The 19,889-nt window shown below is 45.3% G+C and overlaps 1 protein-coding gene across 1 annotated transcript in view; it reads right to left on the bottom strand.

Moving 5' to 3' along the window:
* LOC134732858 (probable cation-transporting ATPase 13A4) overlaps positions 1–19,889 on the bottom strand; it is a 113,002-nt gene that overhangs the window by 2,243 nt on the left and 90,870 nt on the right. The window contains exons 14-20 of the mRNA XM_063619971.1: positions 19,303–19,427; positions 12,611–12,774; positions 11,688–11,810; positions 10,828–10,907; positions 9,315–9,357; positions 8,767–8,876; positions 3,334–3,455 (exon numbers count right to left, since the gene is read on the bottom strand). Of these exons, the coding sequence (XP_063476041.1) occupies positions 3,392–3,455; positions 8,767–8,876; positions 9,315–9,357; positions 10,828–10,907; positions 11,688–11,810; positions 12,611–12,774; positions 19,303–19,427 (709 nt within the window). The 3' untranslated portion in view covers positions 3,334–3,391. The remainder of the gene's footprint in view (positions 1–3,333; positions 3,456–8,766; positions 8,877–9,314; positions 9,358–10,827; positions 10,908–11,687; positions 11,811–12,610; positions 12,775–19,302; positions 19,428–19,889) is intronic.

Genomic DNA, 19,889 nt, shown 5'->3' with positions numbered 1-19,889 from the left:
GCAGTGGCTTGATCTCAGCTCAATGCAGCCTCAACCTCCCAGGCTCAAGTGATCTTCCCATCTCAGCCTCCCAAGTAGCTGGGACTGCAGGCGTGCACCACTACGCTTGTTTAGTTTTTGTAGAAACAGGTTCTCACAGTGTTGCCAAGGCTGGCATCCTGAAGGGCAGGTGGGGCTTCATCCTACAGCGATGAAAGGCAGAAGAAGCTCAGAGCCCAAAGCAACGGGGTGGAGGACAAGGGCGTCTTCAGAACAGAGTGGCTCGGCTGAGACATCCAGTAGGACGCCACCAGGCAGAGGTGCGGTGGAGAAACAGGGCCACGGGGTGAATGCTCACACGTGAAGAGCAAACCACCACAGAACACGACAGAAACACGGTGTACTAAATCAGGCTTCAAATCGCAGCCCTGCAACTTGAGAGCTACCACAGGTAACCCAGAAAGGGAGCAGATGGCACCGCCCACTGCCTGAGGCTACGAGATGGACCAGAAACCTGTGCTTACTAACAACCTGCCTTATTCCAGAAGGAATTCAGGAAACACAAAGACACTCACAGTACAGCAAAATAAAGTAACTGTGAATCATGTTGGCTGAGGAGAAAGTGAAGAGTCTAAGACTACGTCATAAAGTTTACCTCTAAACTGTCATTACTGGCGAGCCACCAACCTGACTTTAAATTTTCTAGCAGCTAAATTGAAGAGGAAAATGTAATCGGGTAAACGGTTTATAAGATGCAAACCAAACAGAACAGCCACCACAGTTGCCGAGAAGACGCGCAGCTCCAGCTCCAGGAGAAACAGGGTGGCCATCTCCTGGGGCTGCCCGCAGCAGGCGTGTGAGCCCCAAAGCCAGCGTCTCTCAGGGTGAACCGTGACTACGGGCTTCATGGGGCCACATGCCTCCAGCACAAGCTGAGGAAATCTCCCAGGGCAATTCAAGGAACAGGGTCTCACAATGTTGCCCAGGCTGGTCTCAAACTCCTGGGCTCAAGCGATACCCCTGCCTCGGCCTCCCAAAGTGTTGGGAGGTCAGATGTGAGCCACTGCACCTGGCCACTGCACGCATTTTATAGAGGAGGGCTTTGCATCCTGAAGGGCGGGTGGGGCTTCATCCTGCAGAGATGAAAGGCAGAGGAAGCTCAGAGCCCAAGGAAAAGGGGGGCGCCTAAGAAAAGTGACTCCATGGGGACCACGGTGAGAGGGTCCCCATACACAGCTTGGGTTAAGCCAGACACTGATTTCAAAGTATCTCAGGAATGGTGGACTCAGCACCTGTCAGGCAATTCTCTCTCTCAAGCAGGCTCCTGGTAGATATTTAGTAGCAGCTGAAATCAAGATTATGTTCTCACTGACACTTGCTGATGGTTAAAGAGCTACATACGCTTTGAGGACCAGCTGAACTGGGGCAGGACTAACACCCTCTGGTGAAAATACGGGAACCCAAACACACACGTCAGAGCAGGAGGTGTCTCCCCCGAACCCCAAACAATAATGCTGACCTTGGATTTGGGTTAAGCGCCTAGCCCAGCGGTGTGAGTGTTCAGTACGTGGAAACCATCATCACCATCATCAGGTAATGGAAACCATCAAAGCTTTGAGCTGGCCTCTTAGCCAAGAATAGTGGTAGTGTATTAGCTACTACTAATACTCGCAGCTGACAATTACTGAGCACTTGCTCTGTGCCAGGAATCACCGGAAGCACCTCGCATGCATTTCCTCAATATTCCCTCCCAGTAACGGCGAGGACACAAACCTGGTGGAGCCAGGACTGGAATTCAGGCAGGCCCCAAGCACTCCAGTGGAGCCTGCCAAGGTGGGCAGGCTATCATGCTAATGAAGTCCAGTATTTGACCACCACTCCTAGTTGAGCAAGTATGACAGAAAACCTAAAATCTAAAAATTTGAGCAAATGCATAAAAAGATCATAAATCTTGCATCACTCACTGGAAAACCACTCAAAATAAATGTCTCTGAGACATGGCCTCTGAGGAGGGCACTCCGTGTGGCTCGTATCACCCTGGTGACAAACCACTTGAACCTGGGTGGTCATCTGACCATATTTAACAGATGATGCACAGAGCCGTTTGCATCCACTGTGGTCAACATTTAGGAAGTTTTAAGCTAAGATTTGCTAAATTGTAGCCTACTGGATTCCAGGTTCTCTTGACATCTCTTTCTAGTAGTCACGTCTTGCACTTCCCGAGAATAAATGAACTGAGATGCAAATAAAAAAGGAGGATTTAAGAATAATGAGAAGAGAAAAATCAAGAAAGCACAATCACTAGCATAGAGATAACAGAATTTCTGAATTCCCTGAAAACAATCTATATAAATGGACGTGAAATAATACACCAGCATCTGTGGCCCACACGTCACATATTAGGAACTGATGTCATAAGGTAAACATGTGACTCTGAAAACACAAATCCTCACAAATCATTAGGCAGTAAGGCTGAATCCAGCACCCCTCACCCACAGCGCAGTGACGCAGTGTCTAGCAGCCGTAGTGCTCCCCGTGCCCCAGGTCCAGTCTCTGACAACATCAGATACTTCCCACTAATAACGAGGAGCCTTTCAACATTTTCACATCATCTCAAAACTGACCCCTTTTCTAGCTTAAATGGCACCGATCTGGAAAGGCAAACTATACACAGAATCAGAAAAGATGACTGCCCCTGAGGGATTACAGAAAAAGCAGCAGTCAGGTGTTCAATGAAGTAAAGTGCATCCAATCATAGCTCAGGGGAGGGGGATCAATTGAGCTGAAACTGGCAAGAACGTAACTCCAGGGAGCTCATGACACGCAAGGACCCGGATTTCCCGCTGCCTGAACGCCCAGTATTCGCACACCGATAAGAACACCTCCCCATAACTCCCCTGCCAGCACCTCCAACACCCCTAATCCTTTCCCCAGGAATCCAGTCCCAGTTTCTGCAGTTCCTGTAACAGCCACGTTCCCACACAAATGCTGCCTGAGCTCCCCAAGCCCTCCAACAATCACCCCCCAGTGCCCTCGAAGGTCTATTCAGAGAAGTCACCAAGATGCAGTCACCGAGGAAATTCAAGGACCTCCAACTTACCAAAAGGCTTTCGGCTGTACAGAGCTAACTTTCCTATTCCCCTCCCAAGCCTACAGCCTAGTTTTCGTTTCTCAAGAAGCCTTTTCCCGCGCTCACGCACGCAGTTGTTAGCTGGCTGGGTGAGGCACTCCAAGCAGTAACAGCGGTGGCCACAAAATAAACCAGAAGCATCTCCACCATGAAGCAGTAATAATAATTTGTCCTAATGATTCCTTTGTCCTTGGAAAATCAACTTCAGAAAGAAAGTTACCCACTGTGAGCAGGGCAGGCTCGCGGCTTCTCGGTCTGGAGGCCCATGTCCCACTGGCCCACTCACGGTTGGAGACAGCTTGCTAAGGTCGGTGTCCATATCACTCCACTGCTGTCTTTATCAACCCTACAACATCAAGACCAAATAAGCTGGCGATCAAAAGTTCAGGAAAAGCAAAACAAACGTCTCCTGTCAACCCTGCACCGACTCTGGAAGGCTCCCTCCTGGAACCTCCGCCTCTCCCACCCCGCTGAGGAGTGCAGGGGAATCAAGGAAGTGCCCCAGGAGCGCACGTCCAAGTGTGGTCTTCCCCTAAGAGGTCAATCATCTTTCTCTCTTTTCTCACCTCAATCCTTCCCTTCCTTCCCCTCCTGGCCTGTCTGAATTCGCATTTGTACCAGTTTCCCTTTTTCACAAACAAGAAAAGATTCCCTCAGATAATAAGCCATTCCCTGGCCATGAGTTACTACAGTTCTGGTCATTCATTCAGTGGAAAAGCGACCAGGGACAGAAGGCGCCACCATAAAGGTCACCTGGCCCGACCAGACGCCAGGTCGCTGCTTCTTCCTTGGCTGCTGACATTTTAACAGCGGCCCAGGCACTCTGTTTCCGCTTTCCCCAAACAAGCACCCTGGAGACCCTCCCCCTGATGGCTCCTGAGGCGAGAAAAAGGGCCTAGCCCAGGAGCCGGTGGCCGCGACCTGGGGTCTGCAGTGGCGCACTCTGCACCTTAGGAAGGGCCCGACGCACAGGACAGGGACCCGGCAGGAGGCAGGGACGGCCACAGCAGACCGGGCAGGGGACGGGGGAGACTGCGGGGGACCCGGCAGGGGATGGGGTCGGCCGCGGGGGTCGGGGCAGGGGTCGGGGCGGCCGCGGGGGTCGGGGCAGGGGTCGGGGTCGGCCGCGGGGTCGGGGCAGGGGTCGGGGGCGGCCGCGGCGGTTGGGGCAGGGGTCGGGGTCGGCTGCGGCGGAGGCGGGAGGGGCCGGGGCGGTGCCAGCCCGCACCTCTGGAAGACGTTCCACAGGAAGCTCTGGTCCGGCAGCGCCCCGCCCGGGGCCAGGGCGGTAGGAGTAGGCGGCCAAGGGCCGAGGTGCGCGGCTCGGCTGAGGCGCCTGCGGCAACGGGAGACCTCTCAGGGCGGCTCCGCTTCCACCTCTGTCTGGGGCAGGGCCTGGCGTTACCGCCATTTCGGGGGCGCAGGAAATGCGCGTTGTCCGGGATCCTCCCGCGCAGGCCACCTGCGGGCGGGGCGGGAAGGCGCTTGGAGAAAATGTCCCGCGCAGCGACCCGGGACAGGCAGTGATGGAGCAGGGATTTAGTTTGCCTTTTAGTTCTTGTATAAAAAGAAGTTTTGACGTGAATATGATTCCCGGTAACAGTCGGAAACTCTGGGCGGGGCGCGGTAGCTCACACCTGCGGTCCCTGCGCTTTGGGAGGCGGAGGCGGGCGGAGCTCTTGAGTCCAGCAGTTGGGACCAGCCTGGGCAGCGTGGCTAGACCCCATCCCTACAAAAATTACAAAAAGTAGTCGGGCGTGTTGGCGGGCTCCTGTGGTCCCATCTACTCCGTGGGCTGAGGCGGGAGGATCGCCTGAGCCTGGGAGCTGGTGGCTGCAGGGAGCCGAGATCACAGCAAATCCAGCCTGGTGGACAGTGAGACTCTGCAGAAAAAAAAAAAAGCAGGCAGGGTGCGGTGGCTCACGCCTGTAATCCCAGCACTTTGGGAGGCCGAGGCCGGTGGATCACCTGAAGTTGGGAGTTCAAGACCAACCTGGCCAATATGGAAAAACTTTGTATCTACTAAAAATACAAAATTAGCCAGGCGTGGTGGCGCACCCCTGTAATCCCAGCTCCTTGGGAGGCTGAGGCAGGAGAATTGCTTGAACCCGGGAGGCGGAGGTTGCAGTGAGCCGAGATCAGGCCATTGCACTCCAGGCCTGGGCAACAAGAGCAAAACTCCGTCTCAAAAAAAAAAAAAAAAAAAAAAGGGCAAAACACAATTCGGGTGGGAAAGGCAGTGTGCAGCGTTCTCCGTTGTCTGTTCTGCCCCGAAAAGCTTCCCTCCTTTAGGTTTAACCTGCGCCCCCATGCTCTGCATCAGCGCCGCCCCCACACCATGCAGTTGGAAACACTGGGCGCCTCCCTGCGGGGCCCCTTCCCGCCCAGTGGTGGTGTGGCCCTGTCTCCCCCGAGACAGCACTGCCTTCGTGCTGGACACAGTTCTACCGTGGAGCCTGGAGTGCCTGTAGCACAAATCCCCAGAATTGGGAAGTGCCCAGCTTTGGGCCACTGTGAACCCTGGGTCTTTCCTGTGCAGGTAGTCTCGTGCCGCCTTCCACCCCAGTCCTGTGTCCTGTACTCCGGTTCAGGATACTACAATTATTCTCATTATTTCACGGGGTTATTCCAGCTTTTCAGGTTCTTCAGTGCCTCATTCCATGAATGCTAACTTTTTTCATCCTCATAGTTCCTAGGGTCGTCTCTGAATTTTCACCCAGTTGCCTACCAAGATGTTGTCTGTGTCTACTGCAGGGGGCGGTGCAGGTCTGAATATCTTACTCACAGCTCACCTTTTTGGTGCCTTTGATCCGCGTTAGGAATTACCCACATCTCTCTAAGCAATATTCTACTTTTTATATTGACCCAATTATTTTACTTCTTTGGTGTGTCGTTTCTCCTAACACAAACAGGTTCACTTTGAAACCTTGAAACTCACATTTACAAAACATTTTCAATATGAAGCATTGTTCCATGACTCATTAGTGGAGTACCATCAACATTTACATTTCCAGACCACCCACTGCCCAGTGGTTTTCTTGGTCTCAGTACTCATGAAAATGGTCTGAAGGTTTATTTTGAGTTCCTAAGTAGTAGACACACACACAACACTGCCTGTCAGTTATTTCTCAGAAACTAAATCAGCCCTTCTGTTGCCATCCTATCATGCTTCAGGGGTGCCTGTGCTAGTTTTTAGTTCTTTGTCCTAACACTTAAATGTTTGCTCAAACGCCCATATTAATACTTCCTCTTAGTTTACAAAAGGATTTAGTTTCTTACTGGTTGAGATGAAGCTGCCTGAGGTTGCCACCTGTTATTTTTCCTTCATTTATTGGACCATGTCATCCCATTACATGTCTGCCATGGAGGTTTTCAAGCTGTGGTCCCTGGACATGTCAGAAATGCAAATTCTCAGGCCGAACCAGGACTGAATCGGAAGATCTGGGGTAGGGTCCCCCAGGACTGAATCAGAAGATCTGGGGTAGGGTCACCCCAGGACTGAATCGGAAGATCTGGGGTGGGGTCCCCCTGTAGGGACCAGCCCCACAGGGTTGGTGGGTCTCTCCCTGTGTGCGGCGACGAGAGAGTGTAGAAATAAAGACACAAGACAAAGAGATAAAAGAAAAGGCAGCTGGGCCCGGGGGGCCACTACCACCAATGCGCGGAGACCGGTGGTGGCCCCAAATGTGTGGCTTCGCTATTATTTATTGTATACAAAGCAAAAGGGGCAGGGTAAAGAATGTGAGTCTTCTCCAATGATAGGTAAGGTCACGTGGGTCACATGTCCACTGGACAGGGGGCCCTTCCCTGCCTGACAGCCGAGGCAGAGAGAGAGAAGACAAAGAGAAAGACAGCTTACACCATTATTTCTACATATCAGAGACTATTAGTACTTTCACTAATTTACTACTGCTGTCTAGAAGGCAGAGCCAGGTGTACAGGATGGAACATGAAGGTGGACTAGGAGCATGACCACTGAAGCACAGCATCACAGGGAGACAGGCCTCCGGATAACTGCGGGAAAGCCTGACTGGTGTCAGGCCGTCCACAAGAGGTGGAGGAGCAGAGTCTTCTCTAAACTCCCCCGGGGAAAAGGAGACTCCCTCTCCCGGTCTGCTAAGTAGTGGGTGTTGTTCCTTGGCACCTTTTGCTACTGCTAGACCACGGTCCACCTGGCAACGGGCATCTTCCCAGACGCTGGCATCACCGCTAGACCTCAGTGATCCACTCACCTTGGCCTCCCAAAGTGCTGGGATTACAACCATGAGTCACCGCACCCAGCCTAGATCATACTTCTTTAAGTTTAAACTCATGCCCATTATGATGTCCTGGGGTGTTAAAACCTGATCCTCAAACCAGGTTTTTTTCTGTATCAGAGTTTTGCCGTGACATTTCCTCTGCCCAGAGGTAGTTTCTCCTTAGAGAGGTTTTCTCACACCACCCCATCTGAAGCAGCTGCTTCCACCTATATAGCCATCTTATTCCCTTTTGCCCTTTTTACTTCCTGGACAGCACCTATTAAAATCAGTAGGTATCGTCCTTATCTCCCTTAGTTTCTGGCACTAAATGCCTACTCACTAAATATTTGTCAAATGCATGAATAAATAAAAAATTGGGAGGACCTAGCCAAATTACTATTTTCATGTGGTGGAAATAGTATATCTGTAGATAAAATACATTTGAATAAAATTAATTCTAAAACAATCTCTAACCTCATATGGTTGTATGAGCTTGGGCACATCAATTAAATTTTCTGAACTTCAATTTTTTTGTTTGTTAAAAAAAAATAGCCATTGCTGCATCTCCAGGCTGTTTGAAGTGTGAGATAGTAGGCACTATAGCGTTTTTAAACTAGAAACACACGTCAGTTACAATAACCAAGAGCAGCCACCGTGCTCACTATCTCTATCATTCAATAGAATGGAGCAGAAGTACATTTTCAGCAGGGTGGTGGGGCCATCAAAGCAAATTTTAGTGAGAGCAGCAAAAGCCAATAAAGTTCGTGGTTTTTTTTTTTTTTTTTTTTTTTTTTGAGAGAGAGACTCGCTCTGTTGCCCAGGCTGGAGTGCAGTGGCACGATCTTGGCTCACTGCAAGCTCCACCTCCTGGGTTCACGCCATTCTCCTGCCTCAGCCTCCCAAGTAGCTGGGACTGTAGGCGCCTGCCACCATGCCCGGTTAATTTTTTTGTATTTTTAGTAGAAATGGGGTTTCACCATGTTAGCCAGGATGGTCTCGATCTCCTGACCTCGTGATCTGCCCATCTCAGCCTCCCAAACTGCTGGGATTACAGGCGTGAGCCACCACGCCCAGCCAAAGATTTTGAAAACTCTATTTTTCAAATAAAAATTGAAAAGGAGATAGATACATTTGAAAAATGAGGATGACTGACACTTTCAAAGCAATGACAAGTTCCAGATTCCAATCTTCTAAGAATAACGTAATCAGTGAATTCACTGGAAATGCCACTGCTCTCCCAGTGTTATTTTTAACTTCTGGAAAATCCATCTGGAAGTAGAATGCTTGACAGCTTTCTTCCACAAAGCGCCCTCCACACCCAGGGACACCAAGTTTCTCTAGTCCTTCCCAGGCAGAGCAATGTGATTTGCACCAGAAGTCAAGAGAGAGAAAACGAGGTTTGAGGAAGCGCCTACTTACCTGATAAGGTGAGGAACGCACTCAATGTTTGGAGTTTTGGAAGTGAAAGGTGAGGCCACGGATGCCTCCTGCTCTGATAATGAGATGCCCACATGAGCCATTTTCAGAGCCTGAAAGCAAAGAATCAGCTTACTCCTCACATAGACTCATGTACATCTCTACTAAAGCCTCATAGGAAAAGGCCAGTTAAGCTGGCCACAAGGTGGTTTGTGCCCAAACTCTAACCAAGAGACTTAACCCTGCCTGGAACATAAGAAAAAGGTGGCATTAGGATACCTGGCCAAAGAAATGAGAACTCCAGAACCAAATTCTACCCCATGTAGCCTAAACTAACCATTGAATCAACGTGTGACTTTGGTCAAAAGCCTCCCAATGCAACAGTTTATCCATCAAGAGGAATGTAAATGGTATATATGCCAGGAGTATACCTCTAAAGGGCTTGAGGGTACATGAATGTGAGATTATGACTACACACACTGGCAGCTACTCTAAAGGGCTTAAGTGTAATCGAATGTGAGATTATGGCCACACAAACTGGTAGCACTTACCCCACAGTCATTGGCTCCATCACCACACATACCTACAAAGTAACTAAGAGGGAACCACATTAATTGTAGATGAGATCCAAGCTATCTTGCTAATTTCTCTAATTAAAAAAACAAAGTGACCATCATTACTTGGGGTTCAAACTCATTATTTAAGGGAATTTTCCTAAGAGTCTAGTTTGACTGAAAAAAGTGTGATTCAGCAGTTTATACAATGGATTTAGAAATTCAGAACGTGATTCCTGTGTTTCATGTAGACACCACACGTCACTGCGTGGGGAGAGCTTTCTCAACTGTGAGACAGAGATGCTCACAATTCTATGATGTAAGTATGGCATGGCAGAGAGGGCACAGTATTTGAAACCAGATGTAGATTTTGATCTGGTCATCTTACCATTTTCACTATTATTATTCCCATCATTATTATTATTTTGCCTACAAAGGGCTATGAGTATTAAATGAGGTGCTGTATGGGAAAGTACTTATAAAGTCTAAAATGATAACAAGTCATAGTTGTGTGTGCTGTTAATACTAGCATGAGAGGAAATCCACCCTGTCAACAGTCACTCAACTCAAGTATGTAATGCCAGGCCTAGACGTTGAAGAAAGAAAACACATCCCTGTCTCAGAATGGCTTTTTGAGGCTGGGTGAATATTCTCTTGAATCATTGACAAGGATTATGGAGAGCCACCTTTTTAAATTATGAGCATTCTGACAGCATTCATAGAACATGCTATACGTTTTTCCACACTGCCATGTGGAGGGAACTCGTTGACTTCCTAGGTTTCAGCCATGTTGAAAAGACAGAGTTTTCTGAGCCAAGAAGCTAGCCTGATAACGGAATCAAATGAATAGGAGGGCAGAGTAGAAATGAGTAGGAGTCGGAGTCATTTTGTTGTGACCCGGTGACCAAGGTGGAGAAAGCCTCTGGTACTCTGTGGGGTTCTATTAACAGGAAACAAAGGGTCCCAAATGATGGGCACTTCATTTGGACTGCCCATTCTGTCTAGGAATGGAGACCCTTTGTGTTAGAAGGAATAATTTTTCTGATTTAGGGTGGAAAAACGCTTTGGCACACAAATATTTTAGTATTTTTAGTGTTACATGAATCTCTTGTCATATGAATGTCCCTATATCATCATTGTGATGACAGCATATACAAATAAAGTCTAAATTCTCATTGTCCCTCCAGGAGCTGTGCTCAAGCCACCTTTCCATTCTTATTTCTCCCCTTAGATTCTAGTCCAGTGATTCTCAACATTGAATGCAAAATTGACTTACGTGAAAAAAGATACTGATTTTTCAAGCCCCATATAAACAACTGAATCAGGATCTCTGAATGGTGAGATCCCCCGGTATTGCTATTTTTTCCAAAGCTCCCAAGTGATTATCTCATGCAGCCAGAGGAAGGACCACTGCCCTTGCCAAACTGAGTGACTCCCTGTACCTCTTCCACTCCCCCTGACTGTTATGCCTCCATGCAGTTCATGCCACCTGCACTGGCAACGAACCTACTCCAGTTTCTGAAATTCTTCCACCAGACTGGCCTTCTGCCCAGGAGACATTCTTGCAAAGATGGTCCCATTGATCAGTATCTGTAAGGAACCCAAAATGGGGATTTTTTTTTATCAAGTCAGCTGGTTGTACACGAAATAATAACAGAACGTTGACTGCATCATGACACTTATGATGAAGAAAAAGAAAGTTTCCAATGAGCCTTCCTTTGGATTCTAAGACAAACATTGAGGGTTTGGTCATCAGATAAGTGATCAGTGAAAAACACAAAATCAGTAAAGATAATTACTTAACAAAAAATATTTTATGAAAATGGCCTACAGGAATTTACCTCAGCTGTCATGGGGAATGTGGTCCTGAAAAATCTTGAGCTTAATGGAACCTTGAACTGCAAAACAGCAAGAGGTTGAGGGACAACTATATATCTAAAACTTACCTCCCCCCACTAAAGCTTTAAGTTTGACCCTCTTGAGTACAGAGGTCTTCTATCAAAAAACTAATGGCGTTCCTTTATTTTTGGTCTGCCTTCCTGTATAATTGCAGGGTTTCCACTATACTTTGAGACCCCTTACCATGGCAATATAGTGACAGCCACCCAAAATCATCAGCATAATTCAAGAAATCACTGATACTTCAATCCTATAGATGGTGGAAAATTGACTAATCAAGTTTATTTATTTCAAACCTAGTAGGAAATGGGACAATAGTATCCTCTGCAATAATATCTGTCTCTCTTAAGATACAGAAAACTCACTGAGTATATTTTACCTGTCTCAAGATTTGAAATAATTTAGGATCATGCTCTGTAAATGACATCATCAGCATTTTCACAGGGAGATTGTCACCCTCTTAGAACCTACCTTTGGCAGTAGGCTGCTGAAATGCTGACTTATAACATGAAAGGATTTTCCAGTTAGGGCCAAATGGTAACTTCCTTCTCGGCCATTATCAGAGACTTCATCCCTGATGTTAATGTAATTGTCCTACAAAGCAAGACAGTTATTTTAGACTCTTTCATTTGACAGAGTGGTTAGAACCACAAGCATATCTGAGAGAAGATAATGAAGACAGACCAGGATCTATCTGTAAAAGTCACTCTGATTCCTCAGAGAAGCATTTTCTTTTTGCTGGATCAATCTTTGCACATCACAGACAACTAGTGAATAGGAGCATAACACTTACTCATGTCCTGTTTTCATCGTGACTTGATCTTGGTGAGTCCCAGAGAAGAGCACATTTCACACATATCAAGTGTAAAATACAAAAGCACTGCAGCTTAACAAATTTCTCCCTGAAATGGGAACTTACTATTTTTTCATCTTTAGGGAACTAATACTGCTCTACAAGGACACAATGGAGATAGAATACTGACAGACTGGAGATAAATGAATGAAACTTTTTCTCACCCTGAAAACATAGTCTGATTTTCTGATACACAGAGCAGCATCTCTCCCAAAGACTAGATCCCCTTTGAACCCAGTGGGGTGATTGACAAGCAAGGGGAAAGGGAGAAAATGGATTCAGCTCCACTCACTATATTCTTTCTCATATAGGGACAACCACTTTTTTAAGGTTAAAAGATGGATTATTTCCAGCACACAGGAAAGCACTATACCTTCAATCTCCATATGAAAAGTATGGAAAAACCAATGTAACTGAGTTCGTTCAAAAGCATGAATGCTAGACATTTGGAAGCATATGTTGACTCTAAGTCAAAGCTGCTCAGTCACCAACACTGTGAGACACATTGATAATGTGGCAGAAGGTCTGTGTTCAGGAGTACCTGATTCCCATACGTAACGTGTTTCTTCTCTTCTACTAATGTCCAAGATATAGACGCTGATGAGGACCCGGTGGTTTCATTTGCCTCAATGAGAATGACTTTCTGGCTTTCAGAAACCATTCCAGATTTTCTGGCCACTGTTATTGCAGTCTGAAGATTGTCACCTAGAGGAAAGGAGGAGTATCTCAAGATGAGGTTGACAAGATTGAATTAATTCATGCAGAGCCCTGAAAACCAGAGCAGGGAGTTCAGTCCTTATTTCAGGTATGAAGAGAAATGATCTCTAATATCTTTTTCAGCCCTGACCTTCTGTGACTCCATGATCCCTTTTCTGGTTCTTACTGCTTTTCGTCAGGTTACTTCATGATCTACCAGTGTATTTTTGCCAGACAGGGGGTAAAAATAAAAAAGCAAAATTCAAATCTATTTTCATCATTTGTTAGCAGCTTTGCAAATGTTTAGGCAAATCCTCTGGTTTAGTAGAGTATCTGGTGGTTCCACTTCCAGGCAAAACGGAGTAAGCCCACTAGGCTCTATCTCTCCCACAGATTACAATGGAAAACTATGAACAAAACCAAGAAGCAACTCCCCAAGGACTTTGAAAAGTAAACAAAAGCAGGCAGACGGTGGGAGGGAGTCAAATTTGGAGAAGCAACCTACAAGGGGATGAGTTTCTCGGCATTTTTTCTCTTCCCTATTCCATATTTGACTGGCGTGTGGGCCTCAGTTAAAAAGCTGTTTGGGCAGTAGAACTCCAAAAGACACCCAGTCTTTCTGGCCAGAAGAGCCAGGAAAAGGGACCCTTGTAGGCTAAAGGGCATGGGCGGAATCCTGGAAAGGAGAGAGCCAGACACGGGAACTAATACAGTATATGAATTAAGTAAGTCCCAAGTTCAGCCTAGAGCTGTGCGTGTGTGGGCCAGGTCCAAAAAAAGATAACAAAAACTTCAGGAATTGAACTATGATATAAATCACCCCCCATTAGTGAGAGTAACCTCTGAGTGAGGCAGACCCAAACATCACAGCAAAAGATTTTATATTTTAGCTAAGATTGAAACTGCCACCTACAACAGGAAAGATAGAACTTATGGTTGATTGCTAGCCAAAACAAACAAACAAACAAACAAGAAAACTCTCAACATTCTCCAGAAGATTTTAACAGGATTCAAAGTTTCATAACATAATATTCAAAATGTTCGGGATATTCAATATGAAAAATCTGGAAAATCTGGCCAATTCTCAAGAAAAGCCACAACGGTTGCCAATCCATAGATAGCCTAGATGTTGGAAGTATCAGATAATGGTTTTTAAAGCAGCTATTGTAAGCCCCCTTCATGTGGTAACTGTTAATATTCTTGAAATAAGTGGAAAGATAGAAGTTCTCAACAAGAAAATATAAACTGTGGGAAAAAACCAAATGGATACTTTAGAATTAAAAAATATAATACCTGAAATTTAAAAAAATCACTGAATGTACTCAATAGCAGAATAGATCAATGGAAATTATACAACCTGAAGAGCAGAGAGAAAAAATCATTTTAGTGAACAGACTCAAATTTATCAAAATAATTCATATTCATGTCATTAGAGTCCAAGAAGGAGAGGAAAAAAGGTTGAAAAAGAAAAAAAAATTGACAAAATAATAGGAGAAATTTCCCCAAGTATGATAAAACACTTAAATTTACAGATTCAAGAAGCTCAGTGAATTCCAAACAAGATAAACTTAGTGAGAATCACAACCAGACATATAGTAATCAAACTGCTAAAAATCAAAAATAAACAAATAAGCAGTTAGAGAAAACTGCTTACATTACATATAAGAAAACAATAATTCAAATTATCACAGATTTCTCATCAAAAATATGGAGAGAAGAAAATAGTGGAACAACATCTTTGAAGTGCTGACTTCATCTTTCACTTTGAAGTGTCAACTCTGACTCCTATAGCTTCTAGAAATATCCTTCGGGAATAAAGGAGAAATAAAAGACTTTATCAGATGAACGAAAATTGAAGATAATTTGTTGACAGCGGACATGCTCAAAAAATAAACAACAACAACAAAAGCTACAGGGTTTTTCAGATTGAAAGGAAATGATACCAGACGTTAACTTGTAACTTAAGGAATGAAAACATTGAAACAGAAATGATAACGATCTGGGTAAATATAAAAGTCTAATTTTCTTTACTCATGTTCTTTAACTCTTCCCTGTTGAAAGTAAAGACTATCACATTATCTGGTGGGGGTTTTCAACATATGTCATACTTATGTCAATAATAACATAAAGAAGAGAAAGCAAGAGACATTCCTGGTTATAAGGCTTCTTGAAAGGAGAGGTATGTATGTTGTGATGCCTAGAGCAACCATTAAAAATTAATCATATAACATCTGGCTGGCTATCCTTAACATAGCTTCTCCCAGGTTCCTACCAAACTACGGAGAAGATCCTCAAAAGAGCTGAAGTGGTGGGAAGGAGCTACCTGAGGCTGGAAGGATACAGGGAGCCCTGAGCGTTCATAGGCTTCCTCCGTGCTCCACAGCAGGCCCCTGACAGCCTGTCTGCTTTTTGCCCTCTACCACCTGTGAGAGATCCAGTGTTCGGGATAAACAGCCCAGGCCTGAGCTCCAATCACCTGACAGAAAAATCTAACCACCTGTCTAAGAAATCGGAGACACCGGACAGGAAAAGATCAGGAGGAACAATCAGAGAGCATGACTAGGGAAGTCAAGAAGCTGCTGGAGACAGATGAAACCTGCTTTAAAAATAAAGCAGGCCGGGCGCGGTGGTTCACACCTGTAATCCCAGCACTTTGGGAGGCCGAGGCAGGCGGATCATGAGGTCAAGAGATCGAGACCATCCTGGCCAACATGGTGAAACCCCGTCTCTACTAGAAATATAAAAATTAGCCAGGCGTTGTGTTGTGTGCCTGTAATCCCAGCTACTTGGGAGGCTGAGGCAGGAAAATCACTTGAACCCGGGAGGCAGAGGTTGCAGCGAGCCGAGATCACACCACGGCACTCCAGCCCTGGCAACACAGTGAGACTCCGTCTCAAAAACATATATATATATATATATAATATAAATAAATAAATAAAGCACTGGCTGGGCGTGGGGGCTCATGCCCATAATCCCAGCACTTTGGGAGGCCAGGGCGGTAGGATCACCTGAGGTCAGGAGTTTGAGACCATCCTGGCCAACATGGTGAAACCCTATCTCTACTAAAAATACAAAAATTAGCTGGGCGTGGGGGTACACACCTGTAATCCCAGCTACTTGGGAGGCTGAGGCAGGAAAATCACTTGAACCCGGGAGGCAGAGGTTGCAGCGAGCCGAGATCACACCACGGCACTCCAGCCCTGGCAACACAGTGAGACTCCGTCTCAAAAACATATATATATATATATATAATATAAATAAATAAATAAAGCACTGGCTGGGCGTGGGGGCTCATGCCCATAATCCCAGCACTTTGGGAGGCCAGGGTGGTAGGATCACCTGAGGTCAGGAGTTTGAGACCATCCTGGCCAACATGGTGAAACCCTATCTCTACTAAAAATACAAAAATTAGCTGGGCGTGGTGGTGCACACCTGTAGTCCCAGCTACTTGGGAGGCTGAGGCAGGAGAATCGCTTGAACCCGGGAGGCAGAGCTTGCGGTGAGCCGCGATCGTGTCACTGCACTCCAGCCTGGTGACAGAGCAAGACTCCATCTCAAAAAATAAAAATAAATAATAAATAAGGAGAGCACTTAAGAAAACTCAAATCCCACCCCACACACGATTTAAGAACTGAACAATTCAAAAGGGGATTTGAAAAAGATAATGAGCACTGTTGAGACCTGAGATTGTGGTTTGAACAAACTGGGTGCAAAAAAAAAGTCTTAAAGCAAAATTATAAAAATATACAATCTAAAGCAAGGCACAGTGGTGCATGCCTGCTGTTCCAGTTACTAAGAAGGCTTAGGCAGGAGGATCGCTTAAGTCCAGGAGATCAAGGCTGAAGTGAGCTATGATCCTGCCACTGCACTCTAGCCTGGGCAACAGAGCAAGACTCTGTCTCTAAAAATAAATAAATAAATAAGACAACTAGAAGAAAAAAGATAGACTGAGAGGATGGATAAAAATGGAAATACCAGGAGTAAAAATGGAAAGACAGAGAACAGACGCAAAAATTAAATAAACAATAGGGAATTTTTTTCTGGCAGGAAGAAAGACTAAAAAGTGCTGTCCATGTTTCTCCCACTCCGATCTCTTCTTGATTCCGGGGAAGTCTGGTTCTGATCACTGGTTTCCAGGGATTGATTCTAAAGCCTTGGGTCACAGAAGGAAGCAACAAGAAACTCTAATTAACTCAAAACTTTTTTTTTTTTTTTGAGACAGAGTCTCGCTCTGTCGCCCGGGCTGGAGTGCAGTGGCACAATCTCGGCTCACTGCAAGCTCCGCCTTCCGGGTTCACGCCATTCTCCTGCCTCAGCCTCTGAGTAGCTGGGACTACAGGCGCCCGCCACCGCGCCCGGCTAATTTTTTGTATTTTTTAGTAGAGACGGGGTTTCACCGTGGTCTCGATCTCCTGACCTCGTGATCCGCCCGCCTCGGCCTCCCAAAGTGCTGGGATTACAAGCGTGAGCCACCGCGCCCGGCAACTCAAAACTTTTTAAGTGAATGAGTCATCATAAAATTGGTCCATTCAGAGGATAGAGTTGAGTCCATTAAGTTATTGTCACAAGGGGTTGCGTATTTGGTGATTCAGTTATATAAACCAATGTTCTTGCTATAAATATGATACTTTTCATAATCTGTTTTATCATATGTATAACATTCAAAGTGTCAGATATTATGATGACTTAATAATAAAGATGTCGGCCAGGCGTGGTGGCTCACGCCTGTAATCCCAGCACTTTGGGAGGCCGAGACGGGCGGATCATGAGGTCAGGAGATCGAGACCATCCTAGCTAACACGGTGAAACCCCGTCTCTACTAAAAAAATACAAAAAAATTAGCCGGGCGTGGTGGCAGGCGCCTGTAGTCCCAGCTACTCAGGAGGCTGAGGCAGGAGAATGGCGTGAACCCGGGAGGCGGAGCTTGCAGTGAGCCGAGGTCGTGCCACTGCACTCCAGCCTGGGCGACAGAGCGAGACTCTGTCTCAAAAAAAAAAAAAAAAGATGTCAAAAGATGGTAAAAAAAAATAAACAAAAGTTTTTCTAAAAGTGCTGTCCATGTTCCAGACTAAGTTAATGAAATAAGGGAAACACAAAGGTAAATATTTCTAAATTCCAAAGTTAAAAGTTTATGTGCAGAAAAGAATAAGTTACTTATAATAGACTCTCACTGGACTTGTCATGAGCAATATTAGAAACCAGAAGGCAAAGGAATAGCCTCTACATACAGATCATTAAGAAAAAAGAACAATAATTCAAGAATATTATATCTGAGCAAGATGTCATTCATGTGTCAGAGCAAAGAAAGATATTCAAGCATATGTAAGAAATCAAAGAGCACCCCTCCATTCCATCCAAGGGCAGTATTTCAGGGAAAAATTTTGTAAACAAGCAAGGAAAGAAATAGAGCAGAAATTTCAATATGAGAAAAGAGGAAGTAAAGAGAGAGGGTGGAGAAGGATGAACACTTGTACATTAATCTAAGTCAAGGATAGATTATGAGAATGTGTCATCTAAGTGCTAAATACAGATTTTTGAAATGGAAGGGTCACAGTGTAAGGGAAATCCCAACCAGCAGTAAATGAACTCAGCAACTTCAAAAAGTTGGACTGGGGTGTTAGAAAGGGAGAAAGTAAAAACAGTCCAAGATCCTCTTGGATTGTGGGGAGTAGAACAGGGGACAGACAAGTACAAAAGAGGAAATAAAAGTATTCTAGAGTTTGCAACTGTAGAATTGGGTTCAGGTGAAATGGGAACAGAAAATGCGTGCTGTGATGGGGAATAATGTATCTTTCCGACATAAATGATAGAGTTAAAAGCATCTGACTACAAGACCAGGGAAAAGAAAGGGAACACACCCCAAAAATATGAACATGAATTCATTAGGAAATCATTTATTTACCTCTAGTTTCTTTCCCAATTAAAAAATTATAGCATCAGTGTGAAATCTCATTAATAAAGTCACACTTAATTTCATTAAGAAATTTCACACATTTCTCTTGAGTGATTTATTCTCATTGCTCTCTTTTTTGAATGATTTGGAGTTGGGATTGGGAGTAGAGAGGACATCATTTTCTTAAATTTCTAGAATCGTGGATTTTATGATTGATGAGCCTTTGACATATTTTAGACCCCATCAACTGAGGATGCTTCTTCTTCTAGCGTTTGACAATAAAAATCACCTTTGCCTGGCTCATGTCTTCTTGCCATTCAGGTCTTATTTCAAATGTCACATCTCGGAGAGGCCTCTCTTAACCATCTCATCTAAAACAGATGGTCAAACATTTTCCTGCATTATCCTATTTGTGTACCTCGAAACGCTGATACTATTTGACTGATTGGTTGATTTTCTCTCATTCCACTCACATGGAAACTCAGGCAAAGCAGTAACTGTGCCTTTTTGTTGCCCATCTCCAGCACCTGGAATGGTGTCTGGCCCAGAGTAGGTAGTCAACAATATTTATTAAATGAGTGAGTGAACCATGTCTATTTCCACATCAAATTCTTACTGTTTTCACCGTATACTTTGTTTTATACCTGTGATCATCACAGTCCTTATCCGGGTTGAGATGAGCTCTTCCAAGACAGGTTTTGTCTCTTCCTTCAATTGGTTCTCCAAGATCAGCAGCCCCAGAAATATCAGGTCTGATTCTACCGTCTCCCTGAAAATACATATATAGATGTATTGAACAGAAATAACACATATTACAGCTTTTTTTTTTTTTTTTGAGACGGAGTCTCGCTCTGTCGTCTAGGCTGGAGGACAGTGGTTCAAGTCATTCTCCTGCGTCAGCTTCCCAAGTAACTGGGATTATAGGTGCCCACCACCACGCCCGGCTGATTTTTATATTTTTAATAGAGACAGGGTTTCACCATGTTGGCCAGGCTGGTCTTGAACTCCTGAATTCAAGTGATTCACCCACCTCAGCCTCCCAAAGTGCTGGAATTATAGGCGTAAGCCACCGCACCCAGCAACATTATAGCTTTCTTACAGGAAGTAAAACAAAAAGACCCCTGTCATAGCGGTTCCATTCACTCATTCAAGCACTGTTAGGTGCTGACTAGGGACCGGGAGTGATCCAGAAAGAGAACAGAAGGGGACACAAAGGCTCTGGAGACATTGC

The sequence above is a fragment of the Symphalangus syndactylus genome, chromosome 17 (assembly GCF_028878055.3).
Source record: "Symphalangus syndactylus isolate Jambi chromosome 17, NHGRI_mSymSyn1-v2.1_pri, whole genome shotgun sequence".
Taxonomy (NCBI): domain Eukaryota; kingdom Metazoa; phylum Chordata; class Mammalia; order Primates; family Hylobatidae; genus Symphalangus; species Symphalangus syndactylus.
Note: the sequence above shows the minus strand (reverse complement) of the source record. Positions and strands in the feature narration are given on the sequence as shown.